The 23,366-nt window shown below is 38.3% G+C and overlaps 1 protein-coding gene across 2 annotated transcripts in view; it reads right to left on the minus strand.

The window, feature by feature from the left end:
* KCNK2 (potassium two pore domain channel subfamily K member 2) overlaps window positions 1-21,183 on the minus strand; it is a 223,208-nt gene extending 202,025 nt beyond the window's left edge. Inside the window, exon 1 of one of the 2 annotated variants that reach the window (XM_025878010.2) lies at window positions 21,088-21,183. In XM_025878010.2, the coding sequence (XP_025733795.1) occupies window positions 21,088-21,121 (34 nt within the window). In that variant the 5' untranslated portion in view covers window positions 21,122-21,183. Of the gene's footprint in view, window positions 1-19,748; window positions 19,766-21,087 lie in introns of those variants that run through there. The other variant, XM_073900170.1, reaches the window with a different exon arrangement.
* Between the last annotated feature and the right edge of the window lie 2,183 nt (window positions 21,184-23,366).

A 23,366-nucleotide genomic window follows, 5' to 3' on the forward strand; every position in this document is an offset into this window, starting at 1 on the left:
GAGCACAATTGCTGTGGAGTCATTTAAAGTAAAATACTGTCCTGTCTTTCCATTCTCAAAATGTTTCAACATAAAAAAAAATTTAAAAAAATGCTTCAATGTAATTCAATTCAAACTATAAAATAATATTGAAGTGACATACTTGTGGCCAGGGGGCAGATATTAAAAGGTGATTCATTAAGGGTCACTGAACTGACATGTTCAGTTATGCACAGCTGGGTAAAATGGCAAGAATTCTCCTTTGTCAAATTGGGGTGCACAGAAAGATGTCTTTGTAATAGAGGGCTGGCTGGAGCCCAAAGAGTCTGTGCATTTCTAAGAATAAATTTCTTTCCTAACCTAACTGTACAGGGGAAAAAAAAATGCAACAACAGAAAACAAACTAAGCCTTAGAGAAAGCTCCTGGAATGCAAGATTGGTAATGGGAAAGGGATTTACACAGCAGTTTCACAGAAGTCAAAGCTCTGTTAAAAGGGACTACTCACATTTTAGGGTCACTTCCTTCAGTTTAAAATCTGTAGGCTGTGGAAATCCATGTGTACACAACAATACTGTTCATACTGGGATATTCTATAACTGGGCTCTTTTCCTTCATTCTTAGTAATTCTTTTATACTCATGTGACTTTACCCCATTGATGAAGCCACTTCTAGACTTATGGCCTCTGGGAAGGAAAGAAAAACAACGAAGTCAATCACTGACATTTCAGTTGCAGAAGCCAAAGTTCTTATGTAAACAGTAAAGTTGGAAAACTCGTGATGTATGAAATGCATGGGTTTTTGTTTTGTTTTTCTATCTCGGAGAACATAAAGATGATCTGGGCTGGAAAAAGAGAAAAATCAGGAGAAAGACGAGGGATTAAATACCCCTGAGTCCTTAGGAAGAGGCCCCGTACATTCCCTTGATCTTACGCCAAGTCAGGCACGGGAGGAAGGACAACCCTAGATAGGTTTGGGGGTCCGAGAGGGGCCTGGGACCTGGCACCTGTTTCAGCAGGCCTCAGTCAGGTTGTACATTGTCTTTAAAGAGCACTTTGCTCTGCTCGTCATGGTAGGCTTTGAGCAGCAATGGCTGCATAAGGTGTCCAGCCAAAAGGGGCCTGAGACAGCATCAGAATCCCCTGTGGACCCAGAGTGGTACAAGGAAAGAGCCACACATTCTTCTCGTCTGCTGAGAGGGGCTCGGAAATCGCCAAGCAGACCTGACGAAGCCTGATGTTTAGGACAAGGCAGACACAACCCCGCACAGCAAATGCTACCAACACAGACGTCAAAGCATCCACATCAAGGACTTGGACCTCTGAAAGCACCAGAACCTAGAAGCAAACATGGGATTTGGGAAAGTCCTGAATTGACTGAAACAATGGAAGAAACCCTAAACTTACCCAAGATTAAATTTCTATCAAGTAAAAATGGAAAATTTGGAACTAAAGTTAAATTCACTTTATAGGAAAATTATATTTCTTAAACGTTCAGGTTGAGAATAGGCTGAGAATCATACACACTTCATATGACTCTCAAGCATAATTTTTTCACTGTTCAGAGATGGTTGGCCATTACTGTAAAGTTAAAAAATATGTTCCTTAATATCCAATATCCAGCTATCATTATCAATGAAAATATATATACTGTGATTTAAAAACACTTGGATCATTTAAAACTATTAAAATGATTCAGTCTTCTCATCACTATCAAAATGTGTTTATACTGGAAAGTTAGAGTTTGGCAGACCAGGAGAATTATAAAAGGAAATTAAGAGTTAATATCCTATGTATGACATTGTAATTGGAGATTCTTTTCTTTCTTTCTTTTTTTTTTTTTTTAGGTAAGCCCTATACCCAACATGGGTCTCAAACTCAGAACCCCAAGATCAAGAGTCACATGCTCTACCAACTGAGCCAGCCAGGCGTCCCTAATTGGAGGTTCTTTAATCCCAATAATTTGTCTGAGTGTATGTGGTGGGATCAAAGAATAAAGTATAAAGCAAATTTTTTAGAATTCACACATCTAAATGAATACCATCCTGAAATAATCACACTGGAAAACCACTGAGATCTAAAGGTATTGATGCTGAAAATAGTTTTGGAAGCCCTCCTCTGAAGTTGGCTTCTGAGATAGTAGAAGAGCCCCAACAAGAAAATAAGTGGTGTCACTAGGTTTTAACCAATTTGCAAGCTGAATGGCAGCCTGAGAGACTTTGTAAGTCATACTTTATCTTTGATTATTAATAATATTTCAAGTTTGATACACTTATTCAATAAATTTGGTCCCAAACATTATTAACAGAGTTCGTAGCACAAAACCATCCTTAAAGAATGCCTGCATTGAAAAGATGCCAAACATCACACTTCTGAAGGGTACCAAATGCACTACCAAAGGCAGAAATGGTAGAAAATACATACTCATTCCACAGGGGAGAAAAAGACAGTTAATACTTGGACCTTTGACCAATAGATATATAATTACTTGTGTTGAACAAAATTCTGGATTTTTTCTTTCTTTTTTTAAAAAAATTTTTATTGTTATGTTAATCACCATACATTACATCATTCGTTTTGGATATAGTGTTCCATGATTCATTGTTTGTGCATGACACCCAGTGCTCCATGCAGAACGTGTCCTCTTTAATACCCATCACCAGGCTAACCCATCTTCCCACCCCCCCTTCCCTCTAGAACCCTCAGTTTGTTTTTCAGAGTCCATCCTCTCATGGTTCGTCTCCCCCTCCGATTTCCCCCCTTTAATTCTTCCCCTCCTGCTATCTTCTTCTTCTTTCTTTTTATTCTTAACATATATTACATTATTTGTTTCAGAGGTACAGCTCTGTGATTCAACGGTCTTACACAATTCACAGCACTCACCATAGCACATACCCTCCCCAATGTCTATCACCCAGCCACCCCATCCCTCCCACCCCCCCCACTCCAGCAACCCTCAGTTTGTTTCCTGAGATTAAGAATTCCTCATATCAGTGAGATCATATGATACATGTCTTTCTCTGATTGACTTATTTCGCTCAGCATAACACGCTCCAGTTCCATCCATGTTGTTGCAAATGGCAAGATCTCATTCCTTTTGATGGCTGCATAATATTCCATTGTATATAAACACCACCTCTTCTTTATCCATTCATCTGTCAATGGACATCTTGGCTCTTTCCACAGTTTGGCTATTGTGGACATTGCTGCTATAAACATTGGGGCGCACTTACCCCTTCAGATCCCTACATTTGTATCTTTGGGGTAAATACCCAGTAGTGCAATTGCTGGATCGTATGGTAGCTCTATTTTCAACGTTATGAGGAACCTCCATACTGTTTTCCAGAGTGGCTGCATCAGCTTACATTCCCACCAGCAGTGTAAGAGGGTTCCCCTTTCTCCGCATCCTCACCAACATCTGTCATTTCCTGACTTGTTAATTTTAGTCATTCTGACTGGTGTGACGTGGTATCTCATTGAGGTTTTGATTTGGATTTCCCTGATGCCGAGCGATGTTGAGCACTTTTTCATGTGTCTGTTGGCCATTTGGATGTCTTCTTTGGAAAAATGTCTGCTCATGTCTTCTGCCCATTTCTTGATTGGATTATTTGTTCTTTGGGTGTTGAGTTTGATAAGTTCTTTATAGATTTTGGATACTAGCCCTTTATGTGATATGTCATTGGCAAATATCTTCTCCCATTCTGTCGGTTGTCTTTTGGTTTTGTTGACTGTTTCTTTTGCTGTGCAAAAGCTTTTTATCTTGATGAAGTCCCAATAGTTCATTTTTGCCCTTGCTTCCCTTGCATTTGGTGATGTTTCTAGGAAGAAGTTGCTGAAGCTGAGGTCAAAGAGGTTGCTGCCTGTGTTCTCCTTTAGGATTTTGATGAACTCCTGTCTCATGTTTAGGTCTTTCAACCATTTGGAGTCTATTTTTGTGTATGGTGTAAGGAAATGGTCCAGTTTCATTCTTCTGCATGTGGCTGTCCAATTTTCCCAACACCATTTGTTGAAGAGACTGTCTTTTTTCCACTGGACATTCTTTCCTGCTTTGTCAAAGATTAGCTGACCATGGAGTTGAGGGTCCATTTCTGGGCACTCTATTCTGTTCCATTGTTCTGTTTTTGTGCCAGTACCATACTGTCTTGATGATGACAGCTTTGTAATAGTGCTGGAAGTCCAGAATTGTGATGCTGTCAGCTTTGCTTTTCTTTTTCAACATTCCTCTGGCTATTCGGGGTCTTTTCTGGTTCCATACAAATTTTAGGATTATTTGTTCCATTTCTTTGAAAAAAGTAGATGGTATTTTCATGGGGATTGCATTGAATGTGTAGATTGCTCTAGGTAGTATCGATATCTTTACAATATTTGTTTTTCCAATCCATGAGCATGGAACGTTTTTCCATTTCTTTGTGTCTTCCTCAATATCTTTCAAGAGTATTTTAGAGTTTTCTGAGTACAGATCCTTTGCCTCTTTGGTTAGATTTATTCCCAGGTATCTTATGGTTTGGGGTACAATTGTAAATGGGAATGACTCCTTAATTCCTCTTTCTTCTGTCTTGTTGTTGGTGTATAGGAATGCCACTGATTTCTGTGCATTGGTTTTATATCCTGTCACTTTACTGAATTCCTGTATGAGTTCTAGCACTTTTGGGGTGGAGTCTTTTGGGTTTTCCACATACAGTATCATATCATCTGCAAAGAGTGAGAGTTTGACTTCCTCTTTGCCGATTTGGATGCCTTTGATTTCTTTTTGTTGTCTGATTGCTGTGGCTAGGACTTCTAATATTATGTTGAAAAGCAGTGGTGATAGTGGACATCCCTGCCGCATTCCTGACCTTAGGGGGAAAGCTTTCAGTTTTTCCCCATTGAGAATGATATTCACTATAGGTTTTTCATAGATGGCTTTTATGATATTGAGGTATGTACCCTGTATCCCTATACTCTGAAGAGTTTTGATCAAGAAAGGATCTGTACTTTGTCAAATGCTTTTTCTGCATCTATTGAGAGGATCATATGGTTCTTGTTCTATCTTTTGTTAATGTATTGTATCACGTTGATTGATTTGCAGATGTTGAACCAACCTTGCAGCCCAGGAATAAATCCCACTTGGTCGTGGTGAATAATCCTTTTAATGTACTGTTGGAGCCCATTGGCTAGTATTTTGGTGAGAATTTTTGCATCCATGTTCATCAAGGATATTGGTCTGTAATTCTCCTTTTTGATGGGGTCTTTGTCTGGTTTGGGGATCAAGGTAATGGTGGCCTCAGAAAATGAGTTTGGAAGTTCTCCTTCCATTTTTTTTTTTTTGGAACAGTTTCAGAAGAATAGATATATTAATTCTTCTTGAAACGTTTGATTGAATTCCCCTGGGAAGCCATCTGGCCCTGGGCTTTTGTTTGTTGGGAGATTTTTGGTGACTGCTTCAATTTCCTTAGTGGTTATAGGACTGTTCAGGTTTTCTATTTCTTCCTGGTTCAGTTTTGATAGTTGCTACATCTCTAGGAATGCATCCGTTTTTTCCAGGTTATCTAATTTGCTGGCATATAGTTGCTCATAATATGTTCTTATAATTGTTTGTATTTCTTTTGTGTTGGTTGTGATCTCTCCTCTTTCATTCATGATTTTGTTGATTTGGGTCATTTCTCTTTTCTTGATGAGTCTGGCCAGGGGTTTATCAATCTTGTTAATTCTTTCAAAGAACCAGCTCCTAGTTTCATTGATCTGTTCTACTGTTCTTTTGATTTCTATTTCATTGATTTCTGTTCTGATTATTATTTCTCATCTCCTGTTGGGTTTAGGCTTTATTTGCTGCTTTTTCTCTAGCTCCTTTAGTTGTAGGGCTAGGTTGTGTATTTGAGACCTTTCTTGTTTCTTGAGAAAGGCTTGAATTGCTATATACTTTCCTCTTAGGACTGCCTTTGCTGCATCCCAAAGATTTTGAACAATTGTGTTTTCATTTTCATTGGTTTCTATGAATTTTTTAAATTTTTCTTTAATTTCCTGGTTGATCCATTCATTCTTTAGTGGGATGCTCTTTAGCCTCCACGTATTTGAGTTCTTTCTGACTTTCCTCTTGTGATTGAGTTCTAGTTTCAAAGCATTGTAGTCTGAAAATATGCAGGGAATAATCCCAATCTTTTGGTACCAGTTGAGACCTGATTTGTGACCTAAGATGTGATCTATTCTGGAGAATGTTCCATGGGCACTAGAGAAGAATGTGTATTCTGTAGCTTTGGGATGGAATGTTCTGAATATATCTGTGAGGTCCATTTGCTCCAGTGTGTCATTTAAAGTCTTTATTTCCTTGTTGATCTTTTGCTTAGATGATCTGTCCATATCAGTCAGGGGGTTGTTAAAGTCCCCCACTATTATTGTATTGTTGTCAATGTGTTTCTTTGCTTTTGCTATTAATTGCCTTATATAATTGGCTGCTCCTATGTTAGGGGCATAGATATTTACAATTGTTAGATCTTCTTGTTGGATAGACCCTTTAAGTAGGATATAGTGTCCTTCCTCATCTCTTACTACAGTCTTTGTTTTAAAATCTAATTTGTCTGATATAAGGATTGCCACCCCAGCTTTCTTTTGGTGTCCATTAGCATGGTAAATGGTTTTCCACCCCCTCACTTTCAATCTGGGGGTGTCTTTGGGTCTAAAATGAGTCTCTTGCAGCAGCATATCATGGGTCTTGTTTTTTAATCCAATCTGATAGCTTGTGTCTTTTGATTGGGGCATTTAGCCCATTTACATTCAGGGTAACTATTGAAAGATATGAATTTAGTGCCATTGTATCGCCTTAAGGTCACTGTTACTGTATATTGTCTGTGTTTCTTTTTGGTCTATGTTACTTTTAGGCTCTCTCTTTGCTTAGAGGACCCCTTTCAATATTTCTAGTAGGGCTGGTTTCGTGTTTGCAAATTCCTTTAGTTTTTGTTTGTTCTGGAAGATTTTTTATCTCTCCTTCTATTTTCAATGACAGCAAGCTGGATATAGTATTCTTGGCTGCATATTTTTCTCGTTTCGTGCTCTGAATATATCATGCCAGTCCTTTCGGGCCTGCCAGGTCTCTGTGGATAGGTCTGTTGCCAATCTAATGTTTCTACCATTGTAGGTTACATATCTCTTGTCCCAAGCTGCTTTCAGGATTTTCTCTTTGTCTCTGAGACTCATAAGTTTTACTATTAGACGTCAGGGTGTTGACCTGTTTTTATTGATTTTGAGAGGGGTTCTCTGAGCCTCCTGCATTTTGATGCCTGGTTCCTTCCCCACATTAGGGAAGTTCTCTGCTATAATTTGCTCAGTATACTTTCTGCTTCTCTCTCTCTTCTTCTTCTGGAATCTCAATTATTCTAATGTTGTTTCGTCTTATGTTATTTCTTATCTCTCGAATTCTGCCCTCGTGATCCAGTAGTTGTTTATCTCTCTTTTTCTCAACTTCTTTATTTTCCATCATTTGGTCTTCTATATCACTGATTCTCTCTTCTGCCACATTTATCCTGCAGTTAGTGCCCCCATTTTTTATTGCACCTCATTAATAGCCTTTTTGATTTCAACTTGGTTAGGTTTTAGTTCTTTTATTTCTCCAGAAAGGGTTTCTCTAATAACTTCCATGCTTTTTTCAAGCCTAGCTAATATCTTTAAAATCATGATTCTGAACTTTAGTCCAACATTGTACTAATATCCGTATTGAGTAGGTCCCTGGCAGTTGGTACTACCTCTTGTTCTTTTTGTTGAGGTGATTTTTTTTCATCTTGTCATTTTGTCCAGAGAATAGATGAATGAGAGAACAAAATGCTAACAGGGTAACAATGTCCCCAGAAAATATACTCTAAACAAATCAGAAAAGACCTGAAACTGGGGGAAAAGAAAGGGAAAGAAAGAAAAAAGAAAAGAAAAAAAAAAGAAAAAGATAAAAACAAACAAAAACAGAACAAAATGAACCAAAAAAAAAACCCAGAATATGATCAGATATGATCAGGCTGGTGCATAGATCAGTGCCACACACTAGATTTTGGGTATATTTTGGTCTGTTAGAAGGAAGTACCTCCCAAGGTTTTAAAGAAAGAAAAACTTATATATGTACATAAATAAGGGTATATTGATGAAGGGATGGAATATGACTGTAAAGATGAAAATTATAACAAATTTTATAAAAGGAATTGATAAGAAGTTTGAAAAAAGAAAGAAGAGAATTAAAAAAAAAAAAGAAAAAAGGGAGAGAATGTGATCAGGCAGGAGACTAGAACAAAGCCATACACTAGAGATTTAGGGTATATTTTGATCTGTTAGAAGAAACTATCCCAAAATTTTAAAGAGAGGACAACTTATATATATATGCCAAAAATAAGGGTAACTACTATGAAGGGATAGAATATGACTCTAAAAATGAAAAATAAAAATGTTTTTTAAACAAGGGATTGTTAAGATGTTGGTTGAAAAAGGGAAAAAGAAAAATTAAAAGAAAAAAGACCATTAAAAAAATTAATTTGGAAAGACTAAGAATCATGGTAAAAAAGCCATGGATTCTATGTGCAGTATTCCCCTAGCTCTGGAGTTCTGCCGTTCTCACTGATCGGTAAACTTGGTCTTGGCTGGCTGCTCTTGCTGATCTTTTGGGGGAGGGACCTGTTGCCGTGGTTCCCAGATGTCTTTGCCGGAGGTGGAATTGCCCAGTCCTTGCTGGGTCTGGGCTAAGTAATCTGCTCCGGTTTGCTCTTGGGATCTTTTGTTCCCTGCAAGCTTTCCGTGCAGCTTTGGAGGACGAGAGTGAATATGATGGCATCCCAATCTCTGCCCGGGAGGAGCTGAGAACTCGGGGTCCTGCTCCTCAGTGCACCCCCCGAGAAAAGCAGTCAATCACTCCCGACTCCCCGTCTCCGGCCGCACTCCATGCTCACCTGGCCTGTGACCAAGCATTTCTATCTCTGGCACCCGACCCCGTGTGGAGTCTCCAAACCCAGCCAATCCCTGCGGTGCGCTGTCGCGCCGCTCCTCCCGCGGGAGGAGGGGGAGTCTCCCTGGATCTGCCGCTTGTTGGGTCCCTGCTGGAGGAGCAGTGGCCCGACTGTCACCGATCACAGTTTATGGCAGCCCTGAGCTGAGAGCCCGCGCTTCGGCTCCATCTCTGCAGCCGGCTTCCCTGCTCTGATACCTGGGAGCTCTGCCACACTAAGGTACCCCCGATCTTTCTGTGACCCTGAGGGTCCTGAGACCACACTGTCCCAGCAAGGGTTCCACCCCCTGCTTAGCCACTGGAGCGATGTCCTTCAGCGGAGCCGACTTCTAAAAGTTCCGATTTTGTGCTCCGCTGCTCTATCACTTGCCAGATGCGGCCGACGGAGGCCCCCACCCCCGCTGTCTATCCTCCCCTATATCGCCTCAGATTCACTTCTCCACACGTCCTACCTTCCAGAAAGTGGTCGCTTCTCTGTTCAGAGAGTTGTTGCTATTCTTTTCTTCGATCTCCTGTTGAGTTCGTAGGTGTTCTGAATGGTTTGATCCCTATCCAGCTGAATTCCCGAGACCAGATGAAATCCAGGTCTCCGACTCCTCCGCCCTCTTGCTCCCCCGGATTTTTTTTTTTTCTTAATAAAGTGTGGTAAAACATTGTGATCTCCTTTTTAAAGCAAAACAATAATGTGGTGTCAAAAAGGAAAAGCATAAGAGAGGCAAACTAGCTGAAGTGTTCTCCATGCAGAGAATCCAAGCATACCGAGAAATAGAGAACACGAGAAGAGAAGACCCATGGTATCTCTTAAAATCAGTCTCCAACAATCTTCCTTTCTTGCTCCTTAAAAGGATTGATTGTATGTGGCATGTCAGAATGTTGCCTATCCTCACCCTCTGAGCCATATAGAAGATGGATTGAAGGGTTCCAAATGACAATTGGAAATATTATTTTACTGTCCACGAGCAGAGTGAGTTTTTAATATTTAACAAACATGAATGCGTCGGCACTGACCAATCAGAACAGAAGCAGCAAGAAATGAGTGCTAGCCATTAACAACTGACATGGTCATACTGGGCATCTTAACCGAGTATCAGCCCTGCTCACGGGTGTTTCTCAAGGGGAGAAATAGCTCCTTTTTACATAGAAATCTTTTTTGTTTGTTTGTCTTTTCTATTATAAATATAAACCTTACATGGAGTCCAGATTCTGTAGGAGAAAAGTATGCTTCATCCTGTTACTGATATAGTGGAATGGGGATTAAAGGGCTGGTTTTACCAGATCCTGAGCACATAGAAGATTATAAAGTTGCTCCAGAGAGCAACAGGTCTTTCTTAGACTGCTTTTCTCGTGTTGATGGAGAATTGCCTTCCAGAGTTCTTCCCAGAGCTAACCAGCTTCATCTTTTGCTTGCAGCAGCCCCTAACTCTCCCTCTCACTCTGATTTTGCTCTGGATTCCTCCAATCCATGGGTCCCATAGCAGGAACTTCGATCATGTCCTTTCCCTGCATAAAACTTTTCAAGAACGTTCTATCACATTTCTAAGGAAAGATCTAGCCCTTAGCATGACTACATGTTCCTGAATGATCAGCCCTATTTCTCCAACTTCATGCTGAACCTCTTTCCCTTTCACTCACTGTCTTCCAGACACATAGGACTGAGTTCTTCCCATCCTCTAGCACATATACATTTCCTGTTGTCTTCATCAACTCTTTCCTACTTAGCCCTCAATTTCGGCTTACCTATCACTTTTAAAGAGGCCTTCCTTGAATCTCCAGTTGGTTATTTTCTTATCATTACGACCTCAAGGATTTAAACATTTGATGGATTTCAGTTCATTGCAATTATTATCCTGCTCAAATCATCCCATTTTTAATTAGTAGCTTTTTAAGATTGGGTCTATGTCATGAACCAGTGACATAGCCTTGTTAGTCCTGAGAGCTTCTTCACTATATGCTTTGACAAGATGTTCCATGTTCATCTCCTACGTTTCTTGACCCACACTTGGAGTCACACATTTCTCAAAAATGTCTTGACTTCTTTTAGTAGGGAAATGGTATAGGAAAACCACAATTTTGGTGCTAAAGATTCTCATTGCTACTGGGTGCTTGGTAATTTTTTCTGGGTTTTTCCAATGGACATTGTTGGGACATATACATATACCTATATCTTACATCATACATAATGTATTACACACCTACCCTATTATATATGTTCATAATCACATATATACTTATATACTATACATGTGTATTGTATGGATGTATGGATTTTAAATACCTTATGAGTTAATAATGGTATTTCCAGTTCAAATTCAGTACTAACAGGTTTTACTTAACTTATACATTTCATCTGTATCTCATTTTTTTCCATATCACGAACCCTGATTCTCAAGGTCAAGGGGGATGTAGAATTAGAATATATTATAATTATTCATATGTTTTATTCATGTTGCATGCAGAAAATCTCAAAATAGCAATACTAATATTACCAATAATATGATTACTGAATGCATTGAAAATTTTTGTTTAGCATATACTGTCTCCAATATCCACCTATCTTTTTAAAGATTTATTTATTTATTTGAGAGAGAGAAAGAGAGCACAGGCAGGAGGGGCAGAGGGAGAGGGAGAGAGAATCTCAAGCAGACTCTGTGCTGTGCCTAGAGCCTGACGTGGGGTTCGATCTCATGACCCTGAGATCATGACCAAGAATAGACGCTCAACCAACTCCGCCACCCAGATGCCCCCTCCTATTTTTAATAATTATACTATACATACATTATCAGAGCATATACTCATTACATATTATATTCTCTTATTTTCAATCCTTATTTAATTGCAATTCTACAAGTAACAATACATTTGAGGCTTTCCACGGGTATTCATTGAACAAATAGATAAAAGTACTCTATTTTTTAAAAGAAGTGTTTCAAAGCGTGAGCTTACAAGTCAGTCAGTTCTATAAGGGAGCCCTGGTTTATTGATTTTGAGAGTTCACCACCGGGTCTAGACCTCTGCTCTACACCCTTTGGATCTTACCATGAGCTTTTTTCACTTAACTGCTACTGGATTGGGCAAAACCCCTACAAGTTTCAGCTGATGTTCTCAAATTGGCCTGCCATGTTGTCAGTAATTATTGTCAACTATTTTGAGTTTCTCCTGTTTGCAGAACCATCAAATGACTTATTGTTTTCCTCTGCTTTTTCCCACACAGACCTTTAAAAAAAAATGATTTTACTTACTTATTTGCATGAGAGAGAGGGAAAGGGAGATAGAGAGCACATTGTGGGTGGGGGGAGGAGCAGAGGGAGAGGGACAAACAGACTCCGTGCTGGGTGGGGAGCGCAATGTGGGGCTTGATCTCATGACCCTGAGATCATGACCTGAGCTGAGATCAAGAGGAGGCTGATTAACCAACTGAGCCACCAAGGCGCCCCCACAGACCTCTTTTATTAAAAATCCCCTATGTACCCAGTACCCCACAGAAACATTAAATAAACAAGAATAATCCCATAAATAAACTTATATATTTATCACATGTGCTATAAAGGAAAAGTACATTATGTTATCAAACAAGTACTTCAATATTTTGCTTTTCTTGCACTTTTTCCTGTCGGGAATGTCTTTCCCTCTTGTTCCATCTAGCAAAAGGATAGAGCTCTATAGTGATAACCAACCCATTTCCTCCTTTCCTGGGATCCTAGGCACATTTATTACCTAAGAAGGAGTAAGACTCTTCTTGTTCTCTCAAGAACAAGAAGGACTAGCCTCACTGGACATTTCTAAAAAAACTGCAGAATACAAAAATCAGATTTCTATTATAACTATGTCCCATGAGTCCTAAGTGTGCATTTTATCTTTGTATACATCATTGCCAGGCTTGGAACACCACTCCTCATATACATAAAAATCTTGTTCTACCATGGGTGAACAGCTTTATTTCTACTGCTCACCATTGGCCAATGCTTTTATCAAAGGATTTATTGCAGAAAGCTAGACTGTACTGTCTCTGCACGTCCAGAACCTCAACCCATCCATCATAGATTGATCTCTCCCTATTTCTGGCTCCCTACTATGAACATAAAAATTGAGCTAAATTTTCTGGCAACTAAGACATGAACTTTCCTATTAGATATTTCATCTCCCTCTCTCTTTCCTTTCTACTATGGTCAAACACCTAAAACACTAGTGATTTAGTGTTTCACTTTCCTTTTACTTCACCGCCTCAATAGCCTTACCGCTTCTCACTTTCTCTGCACTTCAACCAGCCTTCCGGCTGTGAGCATGCCATGGCAGTTACTCTCTTAACTACCAAATCCAAAGAACACACTTTAGCCTTTTTTGGCCCTTTATCTTTGCATCGGTTATGGCATTTGATACAGCTGACCATTCTCTTAAAAGTTCCTCTTTTGGCTCCACATACAATTTTCCCCTAGATTCCCACCTCTGGTGTGGCTCAGTCTCAGCTTCCTTTCTGGCTCTTCTTTCTCCCTTTGCCCATTATAAATTGATGCCACCCACTTAGAAATGCCCAGCCCCTTCTCAATACATTTACCGCTCCACATCCTTCGCAGCTTCCCCTATGGATTTAGCTAACAATTCTGAATTTTTATCTCCAACTCAAGAGTCATATTTCCAATGACTTAATGGGCATCTTCCACCTCCTAGACTTTTGACACCTCAAACTCAAAATATCGTGCATCTTGCTTTCTTCTTCTTTGTATATCCACTTAAATCATTTAATAAGTATTTATTGAGCCTACTATGTACCAAGATTATTCTAGGTACAACAGTGAATTAAAGGGCAAAAAAATCTGCACTGTGGAGCATTCAGTTTAGTTATGAAGGTTATATTCTAATGAGGAATTTACATTATGGTCTTGTTGAGACATTCTTTATGAGTGTGTATTATATTGCTTTATTCTCTTTCCCACAACCATACAACAATGTGCACACACAATAACTTCTATCACCACATCCACGATAATGGACATTTACATTACTTCCAATGTTTTGCTATTAAGAAACATTGCAGTGAATACCCTTAGACATCTGGCATCATCTATCTACATACCTGTAGAATGAACTAGAAGCAGAATTGTTAGCTCTGAGATTATGTACATCAGTAATATTCATATACATTCAAAAGTGTTTTCCAAAAAGGTTGCATCAATTCTAACTGTCACTGGTAATTTATAAAAGCATCTGTTTTCCCACACCTTTGATAACATGGATATCAAAATATTTCCCATACAATTTCCCAAATGTGTTCCCTTTTTCTTTCTGCATGCAAAATCGAAATTCATTTTTAAAAGTCATTTGTATTTACTTTATCCTTGCTTTCCTGTGTGTGTGTTTGGTCTTTTTCTACTTGATTGTTAAGCATATTCATGTTGGTTTGTAGGCTTTCTATACACATATCTGTATATACACATACAAGCTCTTCGTCCATGAGATAACATATATCTATATACTAGTAATGAAAAGTAGAAACAGAAATCTTTAAAAGTATCATTTACAAAAGCTCCAAAAAATGAAATACCCAAGTATGAATCTAACAAAAAAGGTGCAGAGTCTATATGAGGAAAACTATAAAACCGAGGATAAAAATGAAGCGGAACTAAACAAATGGATCAAACGGCTCAAATATTAGTAAGATGTCAACATTCCCCAAATTTATCTATAGGTTTAACACTTATCCCAATCAAAATCCCCGCAGGATTTTTGTAGATACTGTCCAGCTGATTTTAAATTTTATATAGAAAAGCAAACGATGTAGAAAAAACAACTTCAAGGAAGAACAAATTCAGAGGAGCTCACACTGCATGATTTCCTGACCTACTGTATGGTATCAGTGAAAGCATACTACATAAATTAACGGGACAGAATAGAGAGTCCAGAAGTAAACTTACAAAATTATAGTGAACTGATTTTCAATACTAGTACAAATGCAATTCTATGGATAAAAGATAGTCTTTTCCATGAATGGTGCTGAAGCAATTGGAAATTCACACGCAAAAGATATATGCCTCCACCCACACCTCTTCCTTTATAAAAACTACTAACTTAAAGTGGATCATGGGCCTAAAATGTAAAACATAAAATTACCATCTTCTGAAAAAAGAAAACACAAGAGAAAATGCTCATGAGTTGTGTTAGAAAAAGCATCGTTAGATACAACACTAAGAGCTTGATCCATGAGAGAGAAAAAAAAAAACACGGAACAGTTGTACTTCATCATAACTAAAACCTTTTTCTCTATAAGATATGGTTCAGAAAATGAAAAGCAGAGGGTGGAAAATGTCTTCAAATCACAAATCCAACAAAGAATTTATACCCATAATTTTAAAAGAACTCTCAAAACCAACAATAAGAAAACAAAAAAGATTTGAACACATTTCACCAAACAGGATATTCAGATCACAAAGAAGCAAATGAAAAGATGCTCAGGACGCTTGGGTGGCTCAGTCGGTTAAGCGTCTGCCTTCGGCTCAGGTCATGATCCCAGGGTCCTGGGATTGAGCCCTGCATCGGGCTCCCTGCTCAGTGGGGAGCCTGCTTCTCCCTCTGCCTCTGCCCCTCCTCCTGCTCTTGCATGCTCTCTCTCTCTCTCTCTCAAATAAGTAAATAAAATGTTTTTTTTTTTTAAAGAAAAGATGCTCAATGTCTTAAACCACAATGAGATGCCATTGGATCTCATTAGATGCACTTATTAGAATTGTTAAGAAATAAAAACAAATCAAAAAATAAACGGACAATACCAAGTGTGGACAGGAAGACCAAGTAACTACAAATCTCATACATTGCTGGTAGGAATGCAAAATGGTAAATTCACTCTGGAAATTTCCATTTACCATATGATTGGCAATCCCACACCTAGGTATTCATTTACGCTAGAGAAATGAAAACTTATATTCACATAAAAACCTGTGTTTAAAGCAAATTCTACGTAGAGCAACATTGTTCAGAATCCCCCAAAACTGGACACAGCCTGAGTGCTCTTCATTGGTTGAATAAATCAACACACTCAGGTACAATAAAATACTGCTCCTCAATAAAGGGAAACAAAGTATCAATAGACGTGACAACAGGGATGACTCACTCACAGATGCATTCTGCTAAGTGAAAGAAACCAGGCTCAAAAGGTTGCAAGCTTATGATTTCACTTATATGACATTCTGGAAGAGGCAAAACTGTAGAAACAAAACCAGGTAAGTGGTCCCAGGACCTAGACATGAGGGAGTTTCCATGACAAGGCGGCTGCAGGAGAGAATATTTTGGGGGTGAAAGAACTGTTCTTTATCTTGATTATGGTGCTGGTAACAAGACTAGACATTTGTCAAAACTCACAGAACCACGCACACAAAAATTAGTGAATTTTATTTCATGTGGATTTTTAAATAACTTACAAAATACATACGAAACAAAAAGCTGTGTTCAGTGAGCAGATTATCTCACCCTGAAGGAGTGAGAATCCTACACCTTTCTCAAAATAAAACAAATCTTAAAAACATGAAGGCAGAGAAGCAAGAACTTTTCCGGGACTGCACTACTCAGAACTCTAAACTGTCAAGGTGTGAAAAGAAATTGGTGGCTTTTGCACATGACAGTTCGATTCATCTTGACCCCTCACCTCAGGTTTCAAAAGGGGGAAAACAGCATGAGGAAAACAAAACACTTTGGCATCATTCTATGTGATGACCGGTAATCACATCTCTATTAGTTCTGATGCACTTAGTCTAACCTGAATGCCATTTCTCTCACAGGAGGAAGGAACAATCAGGATAATACTATCATGCAGAACAAGAGAAGGGCTTCTCTAAGCTTCATTCTAGTCCATTCAAAAGCATCAAAGCCCTCTATTCCATGATTTCTTCTTTAAGCCTACATTTTTCATGAAATACCACCAACCAAAACTATTGCACAGAACATGCGGCAATGTTAACCTTTGAAATGAAAAGAAAATGAGGAACTGGGCTAAAAGAGTCTTGCACACCCAAAGCTACTAATATGAAAAAAATCAACATGTTGCATTTCAAAATCACCTAGTGGTTAACTGTGAGATAGTTGGATTCTGCTGCTATATAGTTTTTTCTGTTTTTCTCTTGCACTTATCAGTTGTGGTTCCTGCTGGCTAAAATCTTCAGTCATACCAAAGAAAGCTTCTGATTACTAGATTCGAGTTAACAGATAGAACTATGTCCTGAGTCTCAAAATCTATGCCTGTATGATGTAGCTTACCAGCCTCTAAGGAGCTATGGCGCAGAGTTTTACCTGATGTTGTCACCTCGTTAACTGGTACGCATACAGTTATATCATATTATATTATAATTATTATATAAATAATAACATCTATAATATACATAAAATAACATAAAAGTATAAAGTCCAATTGTCCAGATCCATATCATTTCAGCCAAGCAAGGTTGCCAAGATCACAACTGTAGCCTTGACTCCTTTGTAAAATAAAAAGTATAAATGAGTAAATGTGAATATCCTTACTCTCTTGAGGTGTCTGGTATATATTGGTAGTGGAGAAGACAGGGAATTGCAGAAACTCAAGTTTTTCTGCACACCCGACTGAGGTTGACCTAGTTGCTCTGTGTGTGTACCTGGCTGGGTCTCTGGGGAAGGCACAATGCAAGGTAAGCATTAATTACTGCTTCAGTTTAAGGCTCCCATTAAAGCACGAAAGAAGCAGATGAATTCTATATTTCTGCATAAAAATCAGAGATTATCCTAAAACCATTAGACAAATTATGCTAGATGCAAAGTCTCATTTCTCCATACTCAACCTTCTCCTTAGACTATTCTGCTTTATTATTCATATTATACAGCAAATGAAGTAAATGTAGCATCTTTCTCTGCTTTAAGGGTGAGAACAAGTGAAATAATGTATGTGGAAATGTTTTGAAAAGAAAATGGCACTATATAGACGCAAGATAATATTTTCTTTAATAGCCACTGCTGACACTCTCCCAAATACATAGTGACTTTCCACTTAGTAAATCTGACAGCTAGATTGTTATTTCATATCTGTGATGTGGAAACATTGCTTAAACCAGTTTAAGCAGTAGTGCAAGAATGATGGTTCTGCCAAGTGCTTTGCACTTATAACAAATGAACACAATAAATCAAATCATCAAAATACAATGTCCACATAAAACTTTGGTTTTTGCAGGCACTATAGAAAGATGTCATAGGAAATATCTTGAAGATGAACATTTTCAGTCCTTAAACTCTCAAAAAAAACATTTCTGCAGAGAATGTTTATGCTGATTATGGTGGGTTCCCTAAGATGATTAGACACAGGACGGAAGGGAAAATTAATTAGTGATAGCCAATCCAATGTTTCCACTGTCTTGATCACTGAGGACTGTAGACGATCAATCAAATTTATTTTACCACCTAAGACATCTAAATCATCTAAAAAAAACTTCATTATTTTCGATTTGTACATTCTGATTGCCTTACTCATTCTTTCATTGCACTTGTAGGAGTTTTGCTTAACAATTTTCTTATATTAGGAGCCCACTAAGTGAAGAATAGATATTTCTATTGAGTCACATCTTTGGGTAGCATTTAGCACAACCAAAGAATTTAGATTATTTTTTTATTATTATTATTATGTTACATTAATCACCATACATTACATCATTAGTTTTTGATGTAGTGTTAAGGAATTTAGATTATTTTAAACAGCTAGAATGACTAGAACCACATAGTCAAAAAGGCCCCTAGAGTTCAGGTAGTTTAGCCATCCTATTGCACTCTTACTATAGGCCAAGCATGGCACAAATTGTCTCATTTAATCTTTACAGTAGTAATTCTAAGGAGGAAGAATTAATAACTCCATATTATATATGAAGAATCAGAAACTTAGAGTTTAAGCAACTTTCTCCAGGTCACATAGTTTATAAGCAGGGGGTCTGGAATTCCAGGAAACATTTGTCTGACTCCAAATACTTGCTTTCCCCCCCATTTTGAATCTCCTTGTCTATATCATATCACCAGTGGCAGGGAGCTCATTTCTCTTGGTACGGCAAATCTTGAACAGTTCTGGCTATAGATCTTTCTGATGTCAAGCAACTAACTAGAAAAAAATTATAACACGCCATAAAAATTCCAGTTATAATTTGTCATCAGTAACTACATCCCAATCCTTCTGGAGGGTGGAGGGGTTCTAAGTGGACATTTTCCTTTTGAAGATAATCCTCAAAATCTTAATCATTCTACCATACATCACTGACTTGGCTTTCATTAAAATATGGCTTAGGACTTCTCTAATATTGCATCATTTCTTGATTGAGTTCCCAGAATTCTACATAATAAATCCAGATAATGTTACCCTGAAAAAGTGTTTGTGCAGATGATATCAACAAACCTTCTAATTCTTAAGAGAGCTTCCAAACAATTCCTATAGAATATCTTATTCTAATGAGAATTACATTCTGATAGATCTGCCTGTATAAATTATATGTAAAATATACCTCTAAGTAGGAAAGAGAACTGACCTGTTAATGGGATCATTTAAGCTTATCTAAATGCTATATATGATTACCCCAAAGTATATTACCTTGATGATAATTGCTGCTTAGTTACAGTTCCTGTCAGTTCCTACCCAAAGGATCCTACCACCACTTCTAACAAGATGTGGTAAAATCACCTGTATAGCATTTTTGCTACTTATAGTAGCAGAAGGACATGTATTCAGTTTAACAAGTATCTATGGCAAGTGATCTAGAACAAAATTAGAGAAACACAACACTGTTATCTGGCATCATAGAAGATAGAGATGGCAGCTCTAATAAATCTACCTTACCTCTCTAGCTCTCTTCCATTGAGTGCCTTTCTTTGTGTTTTCTGCTTCTCTCCTGTCACTCCAGGAACACTTGGTTTGACTCCAAAATTCTCTTCATCCACTTGCCTCTTGGTTTGTTTTCATGCTCCTTACACCTAAAAAATGATCTCCCCCATTTGAGGGTTTGGCCAATGTCTTGGCTTACCCACCAATCTTCAGCAGAGGGGGCTCCAAAATAGCTAATTACAAATCCTGTGCTACAAATTAACACCTGGAAATTACATCCTAATTGGAAATCAGCTGATGTTTTATATACTGAATTGCTCCCAAAACTTCATATCCCTTCAAGTAAACAACGAGTTTTTGAACTCTTATATTTGAAAAGAAAAACAACCAAGAATAGGAAATGATTAGAAATTTGATTTTTAAAGAAATTCTTTATTGAAAGTAGTAATGCAATGTAACCTCATTATTATGCAGTTCCTGTAAAACAGAATTCAATCACATTCATGGATAAGTTAATAAAGTAGAATCCTGATATGAATTGATTACTGTACACTCAAGACATCTGTCCTATTATCCAACACCAGCATATATACATTCAAAAACTATCTATTAAGTATATACTCTGCCAGGCACTAAAGATGGACTTAGCTATATTGAATATTTACATAGAGTTATGCCATTGAAGAACTTGATTCACATTTCCAAGATCATAATCCTATTCCTATGGAGTAAAAAAATCTCTTACATAGAGACATCTAAATAATTTTTCAAACAAAACTGCTAACCAAATAAATATAGAAATGAACAAGGAAGAAAAGTCTCAGTTCCCAAGTTTTAGTGTAAACTATCATAGCTTTTCTTCCCCATTTCCAAGATTCTGAGCTATCTCTTCCCTAGTAAACAAATAAGATTCACCGAGGAAATAACTAATATTCTAAGTAAATTACAAATAACGTGTCAATCTGTATGTGGAAAAATTGATTACAAGATTAACTGTAACATGAAACCAAAGCAAAGATAGTTTAAATGACCAGAGTCCAAACGCAATGGAATGTGTAGATACTTAGGTTCATCAACTTTGCATTGCCAGAATTAATACATCACACAATAAAAGCCTGATATAACATGTCTATTATATAAAACATGCCCACATGAACGTGCAATTTATTTCAGTGTTGCACGGTCATGGAAAAAAATTCCAGTAACTAACCCTCTGTTGGAACCACCCAATGAGTTTAATTATAGACTTGTCTATGAAGACTCCCTACATCAAATACTCGCTTGGAAATCTACCCCACGTACTCCAGAAATTTTGAAAACAAACGAGGTACTTGATTCTTGCTAAGATACTTACAGTAGAAGTTCCTTTTTGCTTGTGGGTTCATCATTTGGGGATGTTTTCATCAGGAGTCATCATGCTTTTGATCTTGAATGCCGTTCTTCCACCAAGGTTTCTTGTCCGTAATTTCCAAAACAGAGTCCCTTGTACTAACAAGCCATCGTCCCATACTGTTTCCTTTCTTGTGTGAAAGTTACCCTGTAGATCGATTTCCTGTCCAAAAACCCTCCAAAATGAACCAACACTGCTGTATGCCAGTGAAATGTGCTACTCAAATACTCTGTCTTAGCAGTTTGGTTCAGAAAGAAATTCCCTGATTGAAATGAGGAATTAGATCCCGGTTGCTCCAGGGAGCTTAAAAGACAGACGTTTCTTCCTCATGAAGGAGCCTATTAAAATGTGCCAGCGTCATTTATTCTCACTAGTCTGTGGCTTGAGTACGATTGCCCACGAAGCCTCCACATACTGTGTGCTTCCTGAAGACCCTCCCAATTGCCACGGTAACAGTATCCCAACTATATTTTAAAATCAGGCTTAGTATGCTTTGAAGTACATAATGTTTTCCATTCCTGAAAGGACAAAGAGATCTACATTGTCAAAGTTTATTTTTAAGCTCATGTGCTTGCTAAGTGCAGTGGCGAACGGGCTTTCCGTGCCTGTAGTACCATTGCTGGAACCTATTAATGAGAACAGATGAATCGTTGGCTTGCTTCCACAGAGGCTTTTCTTTCTTTCTTTTAAACCTTATCTAAATTGCCTTGATTATAATTTTTTTAAATCAAGAATGCTATCAGTTTTCTGAGCTTGCTTGTTTTAATTTTATCAGTACAGAAGCCATGTTAGAAAGGCAAATAAGAGGAAGGTTTCAAATAGGTTTGGCTGAGATAAGAAAGTAATTGGAGGTAGATTCTGTGTCTGGAAGAAGTTTGAGGAACATGTGGAGACAGTAAAAATGACAATTTTTTACAATAAAGGAACCAACGATAAAGAATGAAAGACCACGATAAATAATGAAAGGGGGACAGAAGAGAGGAGGTAAAGTGGGAGAGAGAAAGAGGGAGAGACAGAGAGAGAAAGAGAGAGAGAGATGCCTTGACTATTAGCAACAATTCCCATGTATTTTCTTATTGTTGGGAAAGCAAATTGCTCTGGTTTGTATAACCCCCTACCAGTCTGCTCAACCCACCAAAATTAGCCCACATGTCATCTAATACCAGACTAAGACTTGTGGAAACACATTATTGCTCTATTAAAGCCATAACAAAATACAGCTGAGCAGTGAACATTAGGTGGTAGGGTGACCCTGAGGTAATACAATCCATATTATGGAATTTCTAGCCCAAATTTTAAACATCTGGTTTTGATATGATAACAAATGTGATAATGTACATTAAATACCAGTATTCAAGTAACATAATCCTTTCATCTGACTCAAACAATGAATGCTTTTCAAATCATTTGAAAGAGAGATATTAGGTAGACAGACGCTTATGCTTGTGCACAGACCAACAATGACCCTCCCGTGCACACACATGTACACGCAACGCAAGAGCATACAAACCATCAGTTGACTTTCCAGAAATAAGAGTGGGTTTTTGCGCCCACCCCCTCCTGTCCTCTCTTTTCAGGAACCCCGTTGCACAGTTGCTCTAAATTGCAGGAGACTTGGCTGAGATTGGGAGGAAGGGAAGGGAAATGTGAAACGCAATAATGCTAATCGGACCAGACAGAGATGTGGATCTTGACCTTTGCTGCATTAGTACCATTTCATACTCTCATCTGATCAAGTCCCCAGCCAGCCCCTCGCAACTTGATAAGTAAACGACATCGGATTATCCTTATCCTGTGTTACCTTCATGAGGAAGAGTTTCTATATTATAAATCCAAATATTACCATGTTATTAGATGTCCAGTAATTCGGTGCTTTAAGTGTTGCTGGAGTCCAGAAGTTAAGATCCCTTTAAATGAGCACCTTAGAATGAGACCAGTTGGTGGAGAAGTACTAATCATGAGCATTTGCTGCCCTTCTATGTTTGCGTCAGAGGTTGAGCGAGTGACCTGGAGGATGGAGAGGGTGTGTGGAACCTGCGGGGATGAAAGTTAAGTTGGGAGCAATGAGTGGGTGATTAGCATGGGGTTAAGAGAGAAGGAAGAGGCTGATGTTGACGGAAGGCTCGTGTATTTTGGAAAGGAAAGCTTGTACGGTGGTGTATCGTGCAATCCATTTCCATTTATCAAACACCTACTATGCTCCCAGGCACTGTGCTGAGAACGCAATTTTGTATGTTAAATGC

The sequence above is a fragment of the Callorhinus ursinus genome, unplaced genomic scaffold (genome assembly GCF_003265705.2).
Source record: "Callorhinus ursinus isolate GAN/ISIS: 27379988/994484 unplaced genomic scaffold, GSC_fseal_2.0 scaffold13, whole genome shotgun sequence".
NCBI lineage: Eukaryota > Metazoa > Chordata > Mammalia > Carnivora > Otariidae > Callorhinus > Callorhinus ursinus.